We start from the raw sequence: 19431 nt of genomic DNA on the forward strand, positions 1-19431 counted from the left end.
TAAGAGGTTAATATCCACAGTAATTAGTGGCTGATTATGAGGAATGAGGCAAAGATTATCTAAGATAACCCTCAGGTTGCTGGCTTGCCCAAGTGGATGAGCAGGGGCATCCACTGAAATGAGAAAATTTTGGAGGCGGTGATGATCTGGTGGGGGAAGATAAGGAATTCAGCTTGAAGCCTCATAAACTGAGATGCCTTTTAAGACATCCAAAGAAGTCAAACCTCCAGTTCTCTAAGTTTACAGCTCAAGGGGGGAATCCTGAGCAGGAGACATGTTTTGGAGGGGCTTTTGTGAATAGAAGGTGTGGGCATGGATGAGATTACCTAAGAAGAGAGGACAGAGCGAGGAGAAAAGAGGGCCCAGGACTACTTGTTGAGAAACTCCTGGGAGAAGAGCACAAACTAGCAAAAAGCTTTGAGGAGGTGGGAACAAACCAGGGCATGTCACATCCCAGAAGCTTCAGAAAGGCCTGTTTCCCCCACAGCTTCTCCAACATGGAGTATCATAGATCTTTTTTGATGGTGGTGTTATAGTCACTAGTTTGTTGTATGTTTAGATTTCATATATAAGTGATATCAAACAGTGCTTTGTTTCTCTCTGACTTATTTCACTAACCACAATGCTCTCCAAGTCCATCCATGTTGCTGCAAATGGCAAAATTTTGTTCTTTTTATGGGTAATATTATACACACACACATACACATCACAGTTTCCTTAACCATTCATCTGCCGATGGACACTGAGGTAGCTTCCATATCTTGGTTATTATAAGTAGTGCTGCTATGAACATTGGGCTGCATGTATCCTTTCCAGCTTAGGGGAACTGCTGCATCTTATGGTAGCTTTATGTTTAGCTTTTTTGAAGAATCTCCATACTGTTTTCCACAGTAGCTTTACCAGTTTACCTTCCTATCAACAATGTATGAGGGCTCCCCTTTCTCCACATCCTCACCAACATTTGTTTTTGTGCTCTTTTTGACAATAGTCATTCACAGATAGTTTTAGCTTTGCTATTGCTTGGTTTAAAAAGTCCAATTTAAAGATATCAAAGTTTTAGGCCCAGGAAACTCTTCTCAGCTGCTGGGAAACCCTAGGGGATGTTAAGGTCAGTTATTCATCCCTTCGAGCCAGTGTTGACCCCAGGTCTAGGGGCAGCGTCAGCAGCTGTTTGTGGGTTTATGACCCCCTGGGTGCAGAGAGTCCTTCATCTTTCAGTCCTAAGCCTTGAGTTTCATCGACGCACCGCTTTCAATGAAAAGAAGCCTTGCAATTCAGCAAGTATTTACTGAATGCCCCACTCTAGACTCTGTACAAATCCTGTTCAACAGTCCATGTCCATCAGACTTAGGGTGAATGACTGGTGCCCTTGCATGCTTGTGTGTGTGCGCACCCACATACACACACCCAGCTTGGGACCCTCCTCTTTGGGCTCAAAAGTCTCAAAAAACAAGGGCACTGTTCTCTGAAGGCCCTTTTGTCTCGTGAAGGGTTTGGCCCTACCTGCACAGGACAGAAAACCAGTGGCATACAGGCCTAGCTCCCAAGGACATAGTCGAGGTCTCAGCAACTCCTTTCAAAAATTCAGGAGCCACAAAGAGGGATGATTCAACAGAAGCCTGCTTATTATGCATCTTGCTGGGATCATTCCAAGAGTCCTTGGGGTCACTCAGAGGGGCCACAAGGCAGCCTGCTGGTGCATTAAAAACAGACTCCTGGGGCATGTGAATGGCTGCATCTTTGTCACTTTTCCTATTTGGCCTCTTCTAAGAAGTGCTTGGACTGAATTTTGGCCTATAAAAATGCAGTGAAGGAGAGCATTGCTCAGTAACTAGTGAGAATGTCCCTGGGCATAGTGAAGGCAGTTCTGCTAAGCTAAGAGGGACTTCCCTGGTGGCTCCGACGGTAAAGCGTCTGTCTACAATGCGGGAGACCCAGGTTCGATCCCTGGGTTGGGAAGATCCCCTGGAGAAGGCAATGGCAATCCATTCCAGTACTATTGCCTGGAAAATCCCATGTGCAGAGAGGAGCCTGGTAGACTACAGTCCATGGGGTCGCAAAGAGTCGGACACGACTGAGCGACTTCACTCACTCACTCAAGAGGGAAGGACTCAAGAGGGAAGGATTCTGTACTACTTTGCTCTCCTGGTCCAAGTGACCCAGGGACCAGTCTGCTTACCTGTCTCACCCCCAACATTACAGGTGTTTACAGGTGTCCTCGACGTCACGGAAAGATGGAGCACACCCACAGAGTGCCTAGTCTCTACCCTGCCCTGACCCCACTTCCCCTCTACTGAGGCTTGGGGTAACAGTGAAGGAAACTAACAGATAAGTCAAAAGGCTCTTGGCTTTGACATCAAAGAGGGCAGCATGTAGAAGACATCACCCCCGCCCCACTTTCCCCAGGTAGGCCCTGGCGGGATCGCTAGTGAAGAGCCAAGGCCCCGCTGCGGTTCCCAAACCTCCCCGCCCCCATTCCGCATGATAGTGAACTGTAAGAGGGAAGGTGAAGAGGTGCTTGGCCAGGACCAGGGGGCGGGCCCAGGACACGGAAGCCCCGCCCCGCCCCGCCCCAGCCCCGCCTCCGCAGGAGCCCCTGGCGCTCTGTCTGCCGGCTAGCACTGCGGCAGCGCCAGTAGCCTTCCTCCGGTCGTCTGCGCACAGGTGAGGAGAGGACCCCGCGTCTGAGCCGCTGCAGAAGGAGTGGGAAGCTTCGTGGGGCTGAAATCTGGGAGGGAAGGAAACGGAATCGAATTCCTCAGGGGGCCGGAGGGAGGGACAGAAGTACGCGAGCCCCACGTCCTCGGGCCGTGGGGAGGTGATCCATGCGGCCCCCGGAGAGGTGGATGCGTCTTTAACCGAGCGCTTCTTCGGGTCCAAAGGAGCGCCGGGAGCTTGGATGCCTTGACTCTTGTGGGGATTCAGTCCAGAGTGGGGCCTCCTAGATCCTGGGGCGCTGGATGCCGGGGGCCCGACATCCTCTTGCAATGGTCGCCAGCCAGCAGCGACAGATACTCGTCCTGGATCTTGAAAGGGCGACCTCGGGCTCGCAAGCCGCGAACACACAAAGAAACCTCCCTTGCTGGCGTGCTTTGAAAAACAGCCCTGCCTCAGACTGTGAATGTTGATAATAGGTTGAAGATTTGTTCTGCCCCAGGAGGTGTGTACAGGTGGAAAAATCTGCAGGAGAAGCTCGACTTCTTAGAAAAATATTTTAATTTAAAATTTCAGCAAGTCCGTTCTTCCTTTTTGCATGGAGGGAGGTGGGGGTTGGCGAGAAATAACTCTAGAATATAAGCCCAGCTTTGGGTCTGCCTGGGAAGTTCTAGGTTCATCTGGCCCTCAGAAGGCTTTCCTTTGGAAAAAGTGAAGTGGGTTTGTGCTTTAACGCGGTGCAAGTTTTCGGAACTTAAGTCAGGGACCAAGTTCGCGCCGTCATTCTATGTTCTCTCACCTGCAGCTGGAAGGAGAGATGTTCACGGTGCTGACCCGCCAACCTTGTGAGCAAGCAGGTCAGTATCACTCAGCAGGCAGCGAGTATGATTTTGTCACATCACCCAAGAATCCCAGCTTCAGCCCACAGGCTCTTTCATCCACGTCCCCCAGCAAATGACGGTTTAACTTCTTTGGTGGGAGACTTAGTCTCCACCGGGCTTTCACCACCGGCATTCCACAGATAAAAGTAATTCTTTTCGTCAAAGCGACACAAAACCAGGACTAGCATGCTTGTTTCGCTTAAATGGTTTTTCCGGTTTGCATAATCCATTAATTTGGCCCTTGTGGTTTCCCTTACCCAGCTGTGTGTAAGGTCTGCTTTAGAATATTGTTGATTTTGTGATGACCTGTAAAGTACTTGGAGCTTGCCTCTCTCTCCATCCAAGTTACTGCTGGCCTCGCGCCTACTGCATCCCTTCCCCCTGCGCTCGCCCCCTCCCCCCGCCCCGCGCCCAACCCCCGCCCCCGTGGTCAGCGTTGTTACCACCTTTTACTGCAGGCACATGGGTAGAATTTGCACACATATGCACACACACATACACACACACTTCTGAGCTTGTCCTGCCTGCCTCTGGAGCACATTTTGCAGTTGCTCTGTGTGGAAGCCTAGAAGGGTCTGGCCTTTCCACTCTTGGGAGGTACCTGGTAATTACAGTGTTTGTCCAGCCCTAATGACAGCACAGCTCTAGGCTGCAGTTCCCTAAATGAATGAGACCTGGTCTAGTCCATTTTGGTCTACGATAGGCTTTTCTGCTGGAGCAAGGGTTTGCTTAAAGTAATCACAGCTTTTTACCTGAAAACTGCTGAAGCACAGAAGACTTAGGAGGCTAGGCTCGTGGCTGTGGTCAGGAGACTGCTTACGTATCACCCCCAGTTCCGCCCCATGGACAGATGTTCTTTAGTGGTGCCCCTAAACTGGTATTCAAAACACTTTGATAGTTTAACACATATACTGTTACATCACACATGCAAACTAACTTGTTACATTCCTTCCAAAGGACAAGTTTAACTTGGCAGATTAAACTTCTACCTTGTCTTGTATATAACTGACCTGGCATATGCACTGTTTAACAGTTGATGCAAAAATTTGCCTCTGTGGATAAAACGGTTTCTGTCTGGGTCATATCCTTTGATCTGGAATCACAGAAAAGTGAGCCAAGACCCCTTCAGAGGCCCTGAAGGTTAACTCCACAGTGGCTGGCCTCCTTTCAGGTGCTATGACAAACGATTCTGCAGTGAGTAACTTGGTGGACAAGTCATTTAACACACTTGGGACCAGTTCTGTGGAATAAATTGCCAGAAGTGGGATTGGGAGGCAGATGGTATACACACTTGCAATTTTTTTTTTCACACTTGCAATTTTGGTACATGCTGACAAATTCCCCTCCAGTTCACTCCCAGTGACAAGGTAGGAAAATTAAGGCACCTTGGACATCAGGATGTGTGTGTGGCAGTATTTATACTGCAGGGGAATCAGGTGAGGTAGTTAAGAGTTGGCTCTTCTGAGATATTGAGACCCACTGCATGACTGACCTCCCCAAGTAATGAGCACTGTGATGTGACTGGATATTGAGGCTGAATCTAACTCTATATGGTAGTAAATACATGCTCTTTTTTTTTCTTCCAAGAAAATAATCTCCTAGAAATAATGTAAAGAATAGCTTATGATGATCTAAAGGTAGATGTTCTAGAATAGGACAGGTTCTACCCTACTGCTGTTCAATAGAACTTTCTGTGATGATAGAAATGTTCTGTAATTACACTGTCCAATATGGTAGCCACTTTTGATTATTGAACACTTAGAAAGAGCCCAATGGGCTGCCATCTATAGGGTCACACAGAGTCGGACACGACTGACGTGACTTAGCAGCAGCAGCAGCAGCAGAAAGTGGCTAGTGCAACTGAGAAACTGAATTTTTAAATTTCATTTACTTTTAGTTAATTTAAATACTCGACTGGTGAGACATATTTGGATTCTCAGAATTCAGTGATCTTCCTGTTACGCTAGTATTTATCATAGTTCAGCCATTTGAGTGTCACCACTTAGGTTTATGCTATAATAGTTCTACCAAGACTATTATTTAGTCAATATTTTACTTTAATGTCTTTTTATCTTTAAAAATTTAGATATAAGTTATATATAGTGATAGGTAGTGATGGTGGTGGTGGTTTAGTCGCTCAGTCGTGTCCTACTCTTTGCAACCCCATGGACTGTAGCCCACCAGGCTCCTCTGTCCATGGGATTTCCCAGGCAAGAATACTGGGGTGGGTTGCCATGCCCTCTTCCAGGGGATCTTGCGACCCAGGGATTGAACTCGGGTCTCCTACTTTGCAGGTGGATTCTTTATGCTGGTAAATGCAGGAGACCCACGTTCGATTCCTGGGTCAGGAAAATCCCCTGGAAAAGGGATAGGTTACCCACACCAGTATTCTTGGGCTTCCCTTGTGGCTCAGACGGTGAAGAAGCTGCCTGCAATGTGGGAGACCTGGGTCTGACACGACTGAGTGACTTTCACTTCCTTCATATATAGTGAAATGGATAGATCTTAAGTTGTGTCCCTAAATTTGGTATTCTCGCCTTCTGGAAGGATTATGTTTTTAGAAAATGGACAATTTATAAGAATATTTTTTAAGGGAAATTGTATCTAAAGGAGCTGGTTTGCTGTGATTTTCAGTTTTTTTCCAAAGGACTTGGGAAAGTTTGATAAATTTTGAAAAATGAATAAACACATATACCCCACAATCCTATTTAGATATAAGAGCATTTTCATTTCCCTAGAAAGTGCCTGCCCCAAACCCCTGTGCAATTACTGTTCTGAATTCTATCACCCGCCTGTTTTAGAGCTTAACATAAATGCAATCATTTCAGAAAGTTTCTTTCCTTCTTTTCTTTTTTTTAAAATAAATATATTTGCTACTTTATTTATGAAATTTTCATTAGCCTGCACTGGTATGTTAGGCCCAAGTAAATATTTGCTCATAATCATCTAATTAGGAAATATTAGCTTAAATTTAATAAGTAGAAATAAGCCATTATGATACATTATATATTATCATATAATGCATATAATTATATAATTATCTTTACTTAGAGGCTATATATTTAGTTGAAGACAATTCATATGCTACATTTTTTTTTCTTTTGCATTTACATGTTATGATTAAAATATAAAATATAAATACCAGAGATTACATGACCCCTTTGGGAGGGAACATGTGGATTGGGGTCTAGTCACTCTTCATTTGTAAAGATGTCTATGTCTTTACTATAGACACAGGGAAAATGACTGAGATTGAATTCTTACTGGGCACTCACACATCTTAGGAATTCAGACACATTACCATTTGTTTGACAGTGTCACCACGTACTAAACTTTATAATCATTGACTGTATTTGAAATACAATAGGAATGTCTTCTTATTTATCTTAGATTATTTTTAATTGAAATATTATATCACCTGCTTTAATAGAAAACTCATAATTTTCAAATATACATTGAAATAAATGTTATTGGAAATCATCTCAGGGACAACCAGTAACATGCATAACACACTTTGGGAAATACCAGAGAGCTAGACTATGCACCGGAGAAGGCAATGGCACCCCACTCCAGTATTCTTGCCTGGAAAATCCCATGGACGGAGGAGCCTGGTGGGCTGCAGTCCATGGGGTCGCGAAGAGTCGGACACGACTGAGCAACTTCACTTTCACTTTCCACTTTCATGCATTAGAGAAGGAAATGGCAACCCACTCCAGTGTTCTTGCCTGGAGAATCCCAGGGATGGAGAAGCCTGGTAGGCTGCCGTCTATGGGGTCGCACAGAGTCGGACATGACTGAAGTGACTTAGCAGTAGCAGACTATGCACACTCTCCTTGCAAATGCTGTTTTATTCCACTCTTTGGAGGAAAGATACTCAAATGGGTATTTGAGCCCAGTTGTAGTTCTAAATGTTTGGGTCTCAAAAAAAGCCAGAGGAAGTGACTTATGCATGCAGCTAAGCACCCAGTTAAGCACCCAATTCACAGATTCTACGAAGAAGGGCAGGGCCCTGTTCCTGATTCCCCCTCATGTGTCTTCTGGGTTTCCTCATTTTAGGCCTCAAGGTCCTCTCCCGAACTCCAGCCATCATCGCCTTGGTGGTCTTGTTTTTGAGCATTGTGGTACTTATGGCTATCACACTCATCCAGACACACCAGAAAGAGGTCCTTTTTCCAGGACCAAAGGTAGGTGTGAAGGGGTTGGCACTGAAGGGAAGAAATGGGCTCTGACATCAGTGATTCTCAAGCTATGAGTTAGAAGGAAATTCTTGCCCTTCCTCACCTCCAGCTGGAGCCAGGGAAAGGTGGGGTAAGGCCCAGGGAGAAAGACTGGACATGCTAGGTTTGTGGTGTCTGAGGTGACAGATTGATAGTGGTGACACCTTCTCCTAGGATGATGTGGTCTTGCTTTGACTCCTGACTGTTGGAACCAAAGCCAGACTTTGTTGCCAAGAATTATGGATGGCTACCAAAGATTTACCAGCTTGTCAGTCTCCCCAGATGACCCAACCCTGCTCATGAGCGGAGACCAGGAAACTCAGGCTCTTCTTCTGGCCTAGCCTGGGTAAACAAAATCAAGGACCTGGAAAGTCTCCTTGATCTGTGCTGTGCTACCTCTCTTGAGTCTAGAAGTATGCCGTGGTCCCTCTGACTCCTCCCCCAACCGAAATTACTCAGGACCTTATGCTAAGTTCCAGAGACCTCTGTCAGCCCTTGATAAAAACCATCTGGTAGACAGAATTGTATGTAGCCCTCTGCCTTGGCTGTCAGGGTGACAGGAGGTGATCCCCTGAGGGACTGTCAAGTGAAAGGTGAAGAGAATCAGTGAGTCCTTCAATTATTTTGAGTAGAAGTCAGCAAACTTCCTCCACAAAGAGCCAGACAGTACATATTTCAGGTTTTGAGAACCATTTATAGTCTCTATTGCATAGCTTCTTTTCTTTTTCTCTTCTTATGACTCTTTAAAGCTATGAAAACCACTCTTAGATGGAGGGCCATAGGAACCATGTTATTTGAATCTCATTTAGTATTTATCTTTGACCTTGGGTCTTTTCTATATCTTCCTGCTGTTAGGGACTGTTCATAGGCTATATTTGATATAGAGGTTTTTAAAAGATAAAAAGAACCGTTTTTGCCTTGACTCTGTGGTTGAGTTTGATCTACCATCCAGAGTCCACTTTGCTAAAGGAATAGAGGAAAATCTGTTTCTTTCTTTCTGTCTGCCTTTAAATTAATTAATTAAATTTTTTCTGGCTGCAAAAAGAAGCTTGTGGGATCTTAATTCCCCAGCTAGGGCTCCAACCCAGGGTCCCAGCAGTAAGAATGCTGAGTCCTAACCACTGGACTGCCAGAGAATTTCCTAAAATCTTTTCTAGATAATGGAACTTTGTTCTTTTATATTTTACTTAAGAATCTCAGCCTCCCATGAATAACATGAATAAAAAAGAAAAAGAAAAGCCTCATGCAGCTGTCCAGTGGTGAGAGGAAAACAAATTATCTGGCTGTCCAAAGACATTAGCTAAGGCCTAGAGAAGCTGTTTTCCCAAGCTCCAGGCACTGCCTTCTTCTATAAACTGTATAAAATCAGGAGTGCAACTAGAGGAAATACCATCTCCTTACTCTTTGTAAATTGCTAGTCAGTTGAGTGAGCATTTTCCCCTGAATTATCTCACTGAAATCTTGTGCCAGCTATGGAAGATGGACAAACCCTGTCACCACCATTTTGCTCAGTGGATGGTGGGACCAGAACTGAAACCTGAACACTCCTTTGCCACCGCCAGGGCTCTCTTCATTTACTTCCAACTGTTCCTTGATCCTAGGTTCTGAACAGGGAGCCCAGGAGGAGATGCTGGCCTCTGATAGGAAAACATGTCCTCCTTTGCACAGGAAGGGAGGATGGGCACAGAGACAGGAAGGTGCTGAATTGCAGGAGTGACTTGGGGGGCAAGGAACCATTCTTAGACCCTAGTGCCACCCTGAGCGTGTGTGCTCAGTCGCTTTAGTCGTGTCTGACCCTGCCACCCTATGGGCCATACCCTGCCAGGCTCCTCTGTCCATGGGATTTCCCAGGCAAGAATACTGGAGAGGGGTTCCATTTCCTCCTTCAGGGGATCTTCCCAACCCAGAGACTGAACCCATGTCTCTCACATCTCCTGCATTGGCAGGCAGGTTCTTTACCACTAATGCCACCTGGGAAGCCCAGTACCGCCCCTAGACCCCATAAATCAAAGGAACCAGCCCTAGCTGCACTCCAGGTACACCTCTCTATGGGACAAGGGAATGTGCCCACCAAGGGCCATGCTTCCCCTTCTAGAACATGCTGGGGACCCCAGAACCCAGGGTCTGTGTGGGCCTTCCCCTGAGAGCAGACCTCGCCACTGATCTGAGGGGTGGCAAAGGGGCAGCTGCTTGCAGGGAGAGTAGACAGAGCATGGGTATAGTGTACAGTCTGAGCTAGCCCACCTTCTACAGTCAACATACAGGTGCATGAGGCTGTTCACACTGTGGATTTGCCTGTGGATGAGAAGAAGACAGGTGGGGCCGCCGGGGGGCAGGACAGGGCAGAAGTCTTCCTTCATAAAAAAGTGTCCCTTGGGCCCTTCAAATGCGAGGGATAGGCTGGTTAAGACAGTTGTTTGGGGAGATGAGAGGTAAGTTCAAACTGGAGGGACATGGAGGAGTTAGAAGACCTGAAGAGTAAACTGGGTAGAGAAAAGTGGGCCCCCGAGCAGTGTGGAGGGTGCTGTTGAAGGAGACCATGTTTAGTTCCACTGTTCAGAGGGGTTTCCCTAGTCAAAGATGCCTGTGCAAGACAGTTATCTGGGGGTGACCCCAGGAAGCACTGTTGGGGGTAGAAGTGAGACAGAAGGGAAGGGGCTTCTGTCCCAATGGAGGGGCTGATACCCAGCAGTTTACCACTGTGGGCAGCTGGGACTGCCCTGGGAGCCAGTGCAGAACTCACCTCAGGGATGAAATCTGTCCCAGGCATGCAGAACACCTGCCTCGGTCATCCGAGTCCAGGGCGTATTTCCACACCAGCTTCCATTAGTCATCGGTTGCAGGCTGCTCCCTGGGGGACATAAGCTCTCTAGTATTTCTGGCATAGTGTGAGCTTAGGTAGGCTGGGCCAAGGAGACAGCCTTCAGGCAGGTAGAAAGTGCATACATAAGTGGACATCACAGGGGTGAGGGAACCCTCAGTGACTGTCACCCCGTAGGTAAATTATTTTCATTCCAACTTTGAAAACGAGAAAACAGAGGAACAGAAAGGGCAAATAGCTTCCTGCGATTACACAGATTAGAAGTAACATAATTGGCATAGAAGGAAGGAAAAAGCAGAGAACAAAGGCCTTAGGCAAGAGTTTGGAAGGATCGGTATGTATATCCTCATTAGCAGACACAGTTCAGAGAGGGGATTTTTAATTTCTTCAGCCCCGGCTGTAGGAGAATGACTTGTATGACATCGGAATATTGGCTCAGGGGCTCATCCTGTTTCACTGAGAGAGTTAGGTGTGAGAAAAGACAGATGTTGTGGGCCAGCTGAAGTCGAGTGGAATGACAGGTTGGAAGGGGGCCCTTCACATGCAGCTTTTCTCAGGCTGTCCAGAGACCTGTCCTTCTGTTGTGCAATGTGTGCTGGAGGTGGGAAGGGCAGTGTGGAGGTGGAGGCAGTGAATATAAAACAAAAAATGAAAAAAATATATAAATTTTTCATTGTCTATGTTTTCATACCTTGCCTTATCTTGCTTTTGTGTGCAGCTGGTGGTTCTGAGGGGCCAGCTCCAGGTGGTCTGCCTATATAGGGGGCCCTGGAATGTTCCTCAAGACCCATATGAGGGGTCAAGATATCTGGCTATTAAATCCAATGTTGGCCCACCTGACCTCGTTTTATCTAAGTGTTCCATTCAGTTCAGTTCAGTTGCTCAGTCATGTCCAACTCTGCGACCCCATGGACTGCAGCACGCCAGGCCTCCCTGTCTATCACTAACTCCCAGAGTTCACCCAAACTCATGTCCATTGAGTCGGTGATGCCATCCAACCATCTCTTCCTCTGTCGTCCCCTTCTCCTCCTGCCTTCAATCTTTCCCAGCATCAGGGTCTTTTCAAATGAGTCATCTCTTCGCATCAGGTGGCCAAAGTACTGGAGTTTCAGCTTCAACATCAGTCCTTCCAATGAACACTCAGGACTGATCTCATACAGTGGAACTATTAAATTAGGCAGTGAGGGAAATATCCCCAGTCCCTTTATCATTGTTACTGGTTTGACCTGCTCTATCCGCTTGAGGAAGAGACATGACAATGTTGCCTTTGTTTTTCACCTACCCTGCCACTTTATTATCATTAAGTCTGATATCTGCCTCTTGAGGCTTTCCCCTCCCAACCCTGTCACAGTTGCTTAGAAGCCCTGAAGCCTCTCAGTCCCATCTGATCAATATCCCAGTGCCACTGCCACTGCCGCTTGCACCCACATGGTGTCACTGTTGAAGAAGGGCATGCAGAGTCCCAGGTTTCAGGGACACTGCTTTTCTGCCATGACCTGCTCAGGTCACATCAGAGCCCAGGTTGGGTCACACAACTCTCCAAAGCACAACAACTGGACCGGGCTGTGTTAAAACCATTTCCTTCTAACCCTCATCCATTCTCAGTCGTCAGCCTGGGTATCAGATGCCCTGTGGCCCACCCTGGTTTACCTCTTGGAAAACAAGAGTTGGGTAATTGGTTTCTTCCTTTCTAGAAAGCCCTGGCTCCTTATTCACATTGGTCATTCTCCTCTCCACCCAGATCTGCACACCACTTAACTAAGAGTTTGCTTTCAAGGGTCTTTTGTCTGAACAAAGTCTGCCATACCATACCAGGCACCTTCTTACTAATCAGTCACCCTGTTAAGACTTGCTTTTCTTCAACAAATATCATATATTAATGCATCTCTATGGAATCTAGAAAGACGGTACTGATGAACCTATTTGCAGGGCAGCAATGGAGATGCAGACCCAAAGAACAGATTTGTGAGCACAGAGTGGGAAGGAGAGGGTGGGACAAATGGAGAGAGCAGCATGGAAACATACACATTACCATAGGTAAAGTAGATAGCCAGCCGGAATTGGCTATATGACTCAGGGAACTCAACTGGGGCTCTGTGACAACCTAGAGGTGGGATGGGGTGGGAGGTGGGAAGGAGGTTCAAGAGGGATAGGACATATATATATATATATACCTATGGGTGATTCATGCTGATGTATGGCAGAAACCAATACAATACTGTAAAGCAATTATCCTTCAATTAGAAATACATTTTAAAAAGGACTTGTTTTTCTTGGAACTCAGGGAAAGTACAGGGGCTATGGGTACAGGTTTGAGAGTCAGACCCCAGCTTGATCCCAAGTCTGTGACCTTGGCTAATTATTTACCTCTGTGAGCCTCAGTTTTCCCATCTGTCAAGTGGGGATGATGATAACACCTGCCTTATAAATGCGACACTAAGGCCCTTTCTGCACTGCCTGACATATTATAAGGGTTCAGCAAATGTTTATTACTATCCCTATTCTTATTATTATAGTAAGAGTAATGATGATGATGATGATGATAAACACATCTAAGAAAGCTGATCATGTGATCTTTGCTTTTGCTTTTCCTAGAAGCTCACACAGTCCATGACCATGGGTTAATATGGAAGACTGTTTCTTTTCGGTTGACCCACTGAGTGTGTCTTCAGTTCTGCATCAGGCCATGTTTTTTTTTCTGACAGTGCATTAAACAGAGGGTGACTTGCTGCTTTTCACCCAAACATCACCCACTTCATTGAACTGAATGAAATTCATTCTCCTCTTACACCTTCCTCCATGGAACCACATTGAGTTGCACTGATCTAGGCAGATGAACTCTGAAAACTGGTTAAAGACCAATTTTTGCACTTTTGAAAATGCCAGTGAAAGATGGTGGGGTGGGGGTGGATTGTGTTAGTGAGAAGTAGCCCTGGGCCTCAAGGCTGCTGTCAGTACATCAGCAGGTACCCAAGGGGCTGCCATTTCTCCTGCAAATCTCAGAGCAAAGTCTCTGGCGGCACCCACTGTGGTGAAAACTAAATCCCATTTTTCTGGAGTTACAAATGAAAATGGACATTCTTCTTTCTTTCTGATCTTGGCCCAGGAACCCTAAGCGTTCTTCATGAAGGGTTGGAATAAAGAAGCTTTGGGGGTAGACAGTGTGGTATCCTCTTGAGTGGCTGCCTTCTTATGCTCGCGCTCCTATCAGTACCTGGCCTGGAGGGGCCGGTGGAGGGGTAGGGAGCAGGTTGGCAGCAGAGGGAAGGAAAGCAAGCACTGACACAGAGGCTCAGACCTCTGGAGTGCCTGATTTCCTTCCATTTCAACCTGTGCTTTAATCTCATGGGGAGCCTCTGCCTGGAACAGATTGTGAACAATGCCTCCCTTGTTTGCCATTATGTCAGGATCCCAAGCAACACGCGTCATCAGACTGAAGAGCCCAGTTGAAGAGGCTGTTCAAGTTCAAATACCAGTGTACACAGGGTGTTCTCAATCTTCATAGAACGGAGGAGCTGGAGTAACACTTTTTTGTTTGCTCCTATTTCAAATGAAGCAAGTGTTCATGGCAGAGTTTAGAATCAGGGGACTGGTTAAATGAATTACTGTATGTCTCACAGTCAATGTGATGACTGTCTTAAAAATCATGATGTCAGTATTTTTACTGATAGGGAGAGATGTTCTTGATATACTGTTTTAGTAAGAAAAGAGCATTGGAGAAGCTTCTGTGTAGTATAATCCTGTGTTGATTTTAAAAATTATGAAGCATAGGTGTATATGTAGTTGTATGCACAGAAGACCATTGGAAAAGATATATAACAAGGTGTTAAAACAGTAGTTGGGTTTGAGGAGTGTTACTCACTTTTCCTTCCTTTTTTTCTTGCTTTGTAATTTTATTTATTTTGCTTACTGGGTTTTCTATGTAGCTTGTACTTATTGAACAGCCAGTAAGCATCAGCCAGATGGTCTCCTATTTACTTCCGAAAGGAAGTTGTCTGAAAATGATGGAATCCAGAGAGGTTAGGTCTCTTACACAACATCGGAAAAGTAGGAATCCATCCGATTTGACCTGCCTCCAGAACCCAACGTCATCTTCCTCTCTGAGACAGGCTAGGCTAACTCAGTGGCAGAGGAATTGGGGAAAAGCTGCCACCCAGAAGTCTCTGATGCCCTGGGCTGACTCCAGCCCAACCAGATACTGACCTAGGTCAGCATAACTCGTTCCTGTGCCCCTTGGCTGCTACTGCATGCTGTGTTCTGGGCAGGTCTGGTCCAGGGCCTGGGCTGGGCCTCACCTTCAAGCAAAGCTTTCTGGTAACTGCCTCAAGCTGGGTGAGATGGCTGGCAATACCCTCCTGTCCATTCTTCCACACATGAGTCACCAAAGTGAGGTGATATATCAATAATCTTTCATATTTTGTTTTTCTCCTCTTTAAGTACTTCCTACCATGGTTTCCTATTGATTGCTTATTCCCAGGCAGATAGTCCTGGAAATTTGGACAAGAAACGGTAGCAAGGTGACTGACGATTCATTTTCCTCCTGAGACCCAGGTGGCTTCTGACCTCCCCCACCTCCACCCTGCAGAATCTGGATGAAGAGAAATCAGGAGATTGTCTTTGCATGCACAATCTTTGGGGTACTCATCTTTAACCTTGGCTGCATATCGGAATCACCACGGGAGCTTTAAGAACTGTTTGTGCCTGGGTCGACTGACAAAGATTCTGATTTAATGAGTCTCGGGTATAGCCTTGGCATTGCGAGCTTCAAAAGCTCCCTAAGTGATTCCACTGTGAACCAAGGCTGAGAACTGTGGCCTAGAACACCTGACCCACCTCCGCCCCACCCCTCCCTCCAGTCTACAGAAACAAAGTTGGTTTGGAGAAAATAGTTTTTTCTTCTTGGTCAGGTTCTATATAAAGGAAGCAGTGTGGGTTAAACTCTTGGGATGACTCAGGGTTCTCAGTGGTTCTCTGGGAAAAGGGGTCCTCAGAGAGGCTGAGCCTGTAATTAACTCTCCATCCCCCCTTTTATTCAGTATGGAATTGTACTTGATGCCGGGTCTTCCAGAACCACAATCTACGTGTATCAATGGCCAGCAGAGAAGGCGAATAATACTGGAGTGGTCAGTCAAAGCTTCAAATGCAACGTGAAAGGTAAGACCCAAGGGAAGAAGGGAGAGTCCTAATGTCCTTAGAGGCCTGCAGGGGTCCTGAAATACTGCCTGGAGGCGAGGAGTGAGCACTGGGCTGGGTGTCAGGGAAATATGAGGCCTCTTGTTAGCGCTGCTACTCTTCAGTACAGTGACCTTAGGCTAGCCCCTTCCCTTCTCTGGATTTCAGATTTCTCATCTGTAAAACGGGAAGTGGGGTGTCAAGAACTGTGACTGGTGTGATACGGATGCTGGTGAAAGACCCAAAACTCCTGTGAGAAACACAGGAGAGTTTATTGCTCACACAAACGCCCGAGGATCAGCGTTTTCTTGTCCTGGTTCTCTGAGCTCCAATTTGCACAGGGTGATGTGTAGAGAGTGCCAGATGGTACCTGCTTGCACTGTGGGTTGTATTACCAAAAAGGAACCCTGAGATTAGAGAACCTGAAAGATTTATAATGGGCACCTGCCCTGCTCTGGAGGGAAACACTATGTGTATCTTCTTAGCCTGTTCATTATGCAAATATCCCTGAACAGATAGTCCAGAACAACAGCAGTGAGTGCCTCTGCTCATAAGACATACAGAAACGTGAGAAACTCATGAAAGCAATGGCACCCCACTCCAGTACTCTTGCCTGGAAAATCCCATGGACGGAGGGCCTGGTGGGCTGTAGTCCATGGGGTCGCTAAGACTCGGACACGACTGAGCGACTTCACTTTCACTTTTCACTTCCATGCATTGGAGAAGGAAATGGCAACCCACTCCAGTGTTCTTGCCTGGAGAATCCCAGGGACGGGGGAGCCTGGTGGGCTGCCGTCTATGGGGTCGCACAGAGTCAGACATGACTGAAGCGACTTAGCAGCAGCAGCAGCAGGAAAATTATATTCCAGTTGTCTGTGTATGGTGGGAGGGGAGGGTAAAAAGAGAGAGAGAGATGGACCATCTGTAAACAAACAGGCTTGTGTGGCTCTGTTCCAGTAAAGCTTTCTTTATGGACCCTGAAATTCTGAATTTAAAATAATTCTCAAATGTCACAAAATATTATTTAAAAAAATGTTCAACACCATCTAAAAATAATGCACAAATATCTCAGTTCATAGACTGTATAAAAGAAGGTGGCAAACTGTATATGGCTAGGGAGCTGCCAACTCTGAAACAGAACGTTATCAGTGTCTTTAATGACCCTCCATGCGCTTCCTGCTTCCTCCACAATATATCCTGAATGTTATGTTGACTATTTACTTGTTCTTTTTTATAGTTTTGTCCTTATGCATTTAGTTTTTCCTGGTTTTGGAAAAGGAATCAAGCGTATATTTATACAATTGGAAGCAAACATTTATTCTGTAATTTGCTTTGTTCACTACCACTTGGTTTTTAAAATCCATCTCTGTTGCTATGAGTACCTGGTTCATTTTTCCCTGTTGAGGGATATTTGTATTTCCCTGGTTACTAATAAGGTTAAGTTTCTTTTTATATATTTATGACTATTTCTGTTTCTGTGAAATGCCTGTTCATGTCTTTTGCTCATTTTTCTACTGAATTGCTTGACATTTTCCTATTGAGTTGTGGAATCCTTTGTCTTTATTCCGAATATGAATGCTTTGCTATATTATTATTATATTGTTGCTAATCTCTCTCACAGTTTATGGTTTATCTTTTTAGTTTTTCATGATGCCCTTTGACAAATAAAAGTTCTCAATTTTTACGAAGGTACAGTTATCAGTCTTCTCCCTTTTCATTTGCTCTTTTGTATGTTTTATTTAAGAAATCCTTCCCTAACTTGAAGTCATAAAGATATTTTTCTATCAAAAGTTTGGGACTCCCCTGGCAGTCCAGTGGTTAAGGCTCCACGCTTCCACTGCAGGGGTCACGGGTTTAGGCCATGTGGCACAATCAAAACAAAAAAGTTTTATAAATTTGCCTTTTACAATTAAGTCTTTAGGCCACATAATCAAACCCAGTTAGTGAATGTATATGTATGTGCCACCCTCTTTAGAGCACTATGATATGTGACTTGCCCTGGATCTTCCCAACAAGTGTACAGGATAGGTTGTAACCTGTAGGGATACCCTCAGCCTAGAGGATGAGTTAGACTCTGGGCCAGTCACCCCAAGCAACTTCCTTCATTTCCCTCAATAAGCTGCTCAAATAGAATACTTTCTTGCAGATCGTGGTATAGAAAATGTTGGGAAGCAGAATTAGCCTTTCCCGTAGAGAGACCAGGAGTTGTCTCTGGATAACCAGGGTGCATTCTGATCATCTGCCCTTCCATGGAGGGCAGCCAGGAGCTTGCTGACCCCAGGACATAGGTGTCACTTAGGGTCTTAAGAAGCAGATGCGCAGACAGAGGCTGGGGTGCAAGGGAGTGATGAGTGATCCACATCCGTGGAAAGGAGGCAGAAAGAGGAGGATTGCACAGAAAGAGAAGTCAGATTGCAACTCAGGCGTTGCAGAGCTCCAGCCGATTAGAGGTGTCCTGCACTGGGTATAAATGGTCGGAAATGACTGGATGTGATTCCTCCTGTCACTGTCAGTTATTGGATGTTGCCAGCTTGGGAAGAAAGTATTGACCAAGGCAGTTTTCTGCAGCTAAAGAAAACCCCGAAGGAACTAACATCTGGACACTAAGCCTTTATTTGAAGGGGCATCTGTGTGGCACTTCTCTGGGCTCCTCACAATAGGGGACTTCCATGTCGTCTGAGCACTGCTTGCATCATTACCTGCAGCTCACCAGCAGCAGCAGCCTTTCTGAAACTTCAGCCAGAGATCCCATCTCTGTTCTCCTAATTTCTGAGCTATTTCTTCACTCTGAAGCATGCAACAGGATGCTTTTTTAGGAAAGACAGACCAGCCACTCCAAGCACAGATGATAATGTAGGACAGTGATTAAGACTTCACCCTCATCCCTACTGTGAAAGCTCTGGAAACTCATCTGAGCTCTCTGCATCTTGACTCCCTCACCTCTAAAATAAAAAGCATAGTAACAGTAATACCCACCCCACAGGAATGATTTGGATTAAATGACATAATATGTATAAAGCAGGTCCATGGGGTTTTTCAGGCAAGAATACTGGAGTGGGTTGCCATTTCTTCCTTCAGGGGATCTTCCCGAGAGCCTGGCGGGCTACAGTCCATGAGGTCACAAAGAGTCAGACACAACTCAGCAACTAAGCACCAGCACATATAAAGCAGGTAGCAAAGACCTGGCATACAGTAGGCACTCAATAATTGTTAGCTATTAATTATGTGGCACCACACTTTAGAATTCCCAGTGGATATTCTTGCTAAAAGGCTGTTCTAACATAGTTGTAAGATCTGCCTCTAGCCCCGGGAGGGCAGTTCAGCCAAGTCAGTTGTGATGGCCTCAAACTGCAGGAAGAGGTGGCACTTTCGTGGGGAGGGACCCAGGCAGTCTCTCAGGGGCAGGGGCCCTTGGCCCACCCTGGATGTGATTTAGGGGAGGGGCAGGGTCATGGAGCCCACACCACATCCATAAATGGATCTTCTCTCTTTGATCACAGTAGCCTCAGGGATCCATATATACTTGGAATGACCAGAAGACCACAAACTACAGCTCAAATAACAGAGCTGAAGTTTGGCAAGTGTCATCCACTGGAAGATAAGTGGCTTCGCCAAGCATAATTTGGGTTTCTAGTTTCTCGGTTGCAGATTTCCCCAGGACTTCCCTGCCTCGGCCAGTGTGAGG

General features: G+C 46.0%; 1 protein-coding gene across 4 annotated transcripts in view; it reads left to right on the top strand.

Annotated features, from left to right (window-relative positions):
* Window positions 1-2576: 2576 nt before the first annotated feature.
* Window positions 2577-19431, top strand: part of ENTPD3 (ectonucleoside triphosphate diphosphohydrolase 3) — a 34487-nt gene continuing 17632 nt past the window's right edge. For 3 of the 4 annotated variants that reach the window (XM_019985141.2, XM_070776115.1, XM_019985142.2), the window contains exons 1-4: window positions 2577-2664; window positions 3461-3512; window positions 7593-7720; window positions 15611-15728. In XM_019985141.2, coding sequence (XP_019840700.1) covers window positions 3473-3512; window positions 7593-7720; window positions 15611-15728 — 286 coding nt within the window. In that variant the 5' untranslated portion in view covers window positions 2577-2664; window positions 3461-3472. The remainder of the gene's footprint in view (window positions 2665-3460; window positions 3513-7592; window positions 7721-15610; window positions 15729-19431) is intronic. The other variant, XM_070776114.1, reaches the window with a different exon arrangement.

This window comes from Bos indicus, chromosome 22, assembly GCF_029378745.1.
Source record: "Bos indicus isolate NIAB-ARS_2022 breed Sahiwal x Tharparkar chromosome 22, NIAB-ARS_B.indTharparkar_mat_pri_1.0, whole genome shotgun sequence".
NCBI classification, from domain to species: domain Eukaryota; kingdom Metazoa; phylum Chordata; class Mammalia; order Artiodactyla; family Bovidae; genus Bos; species Bos indicus.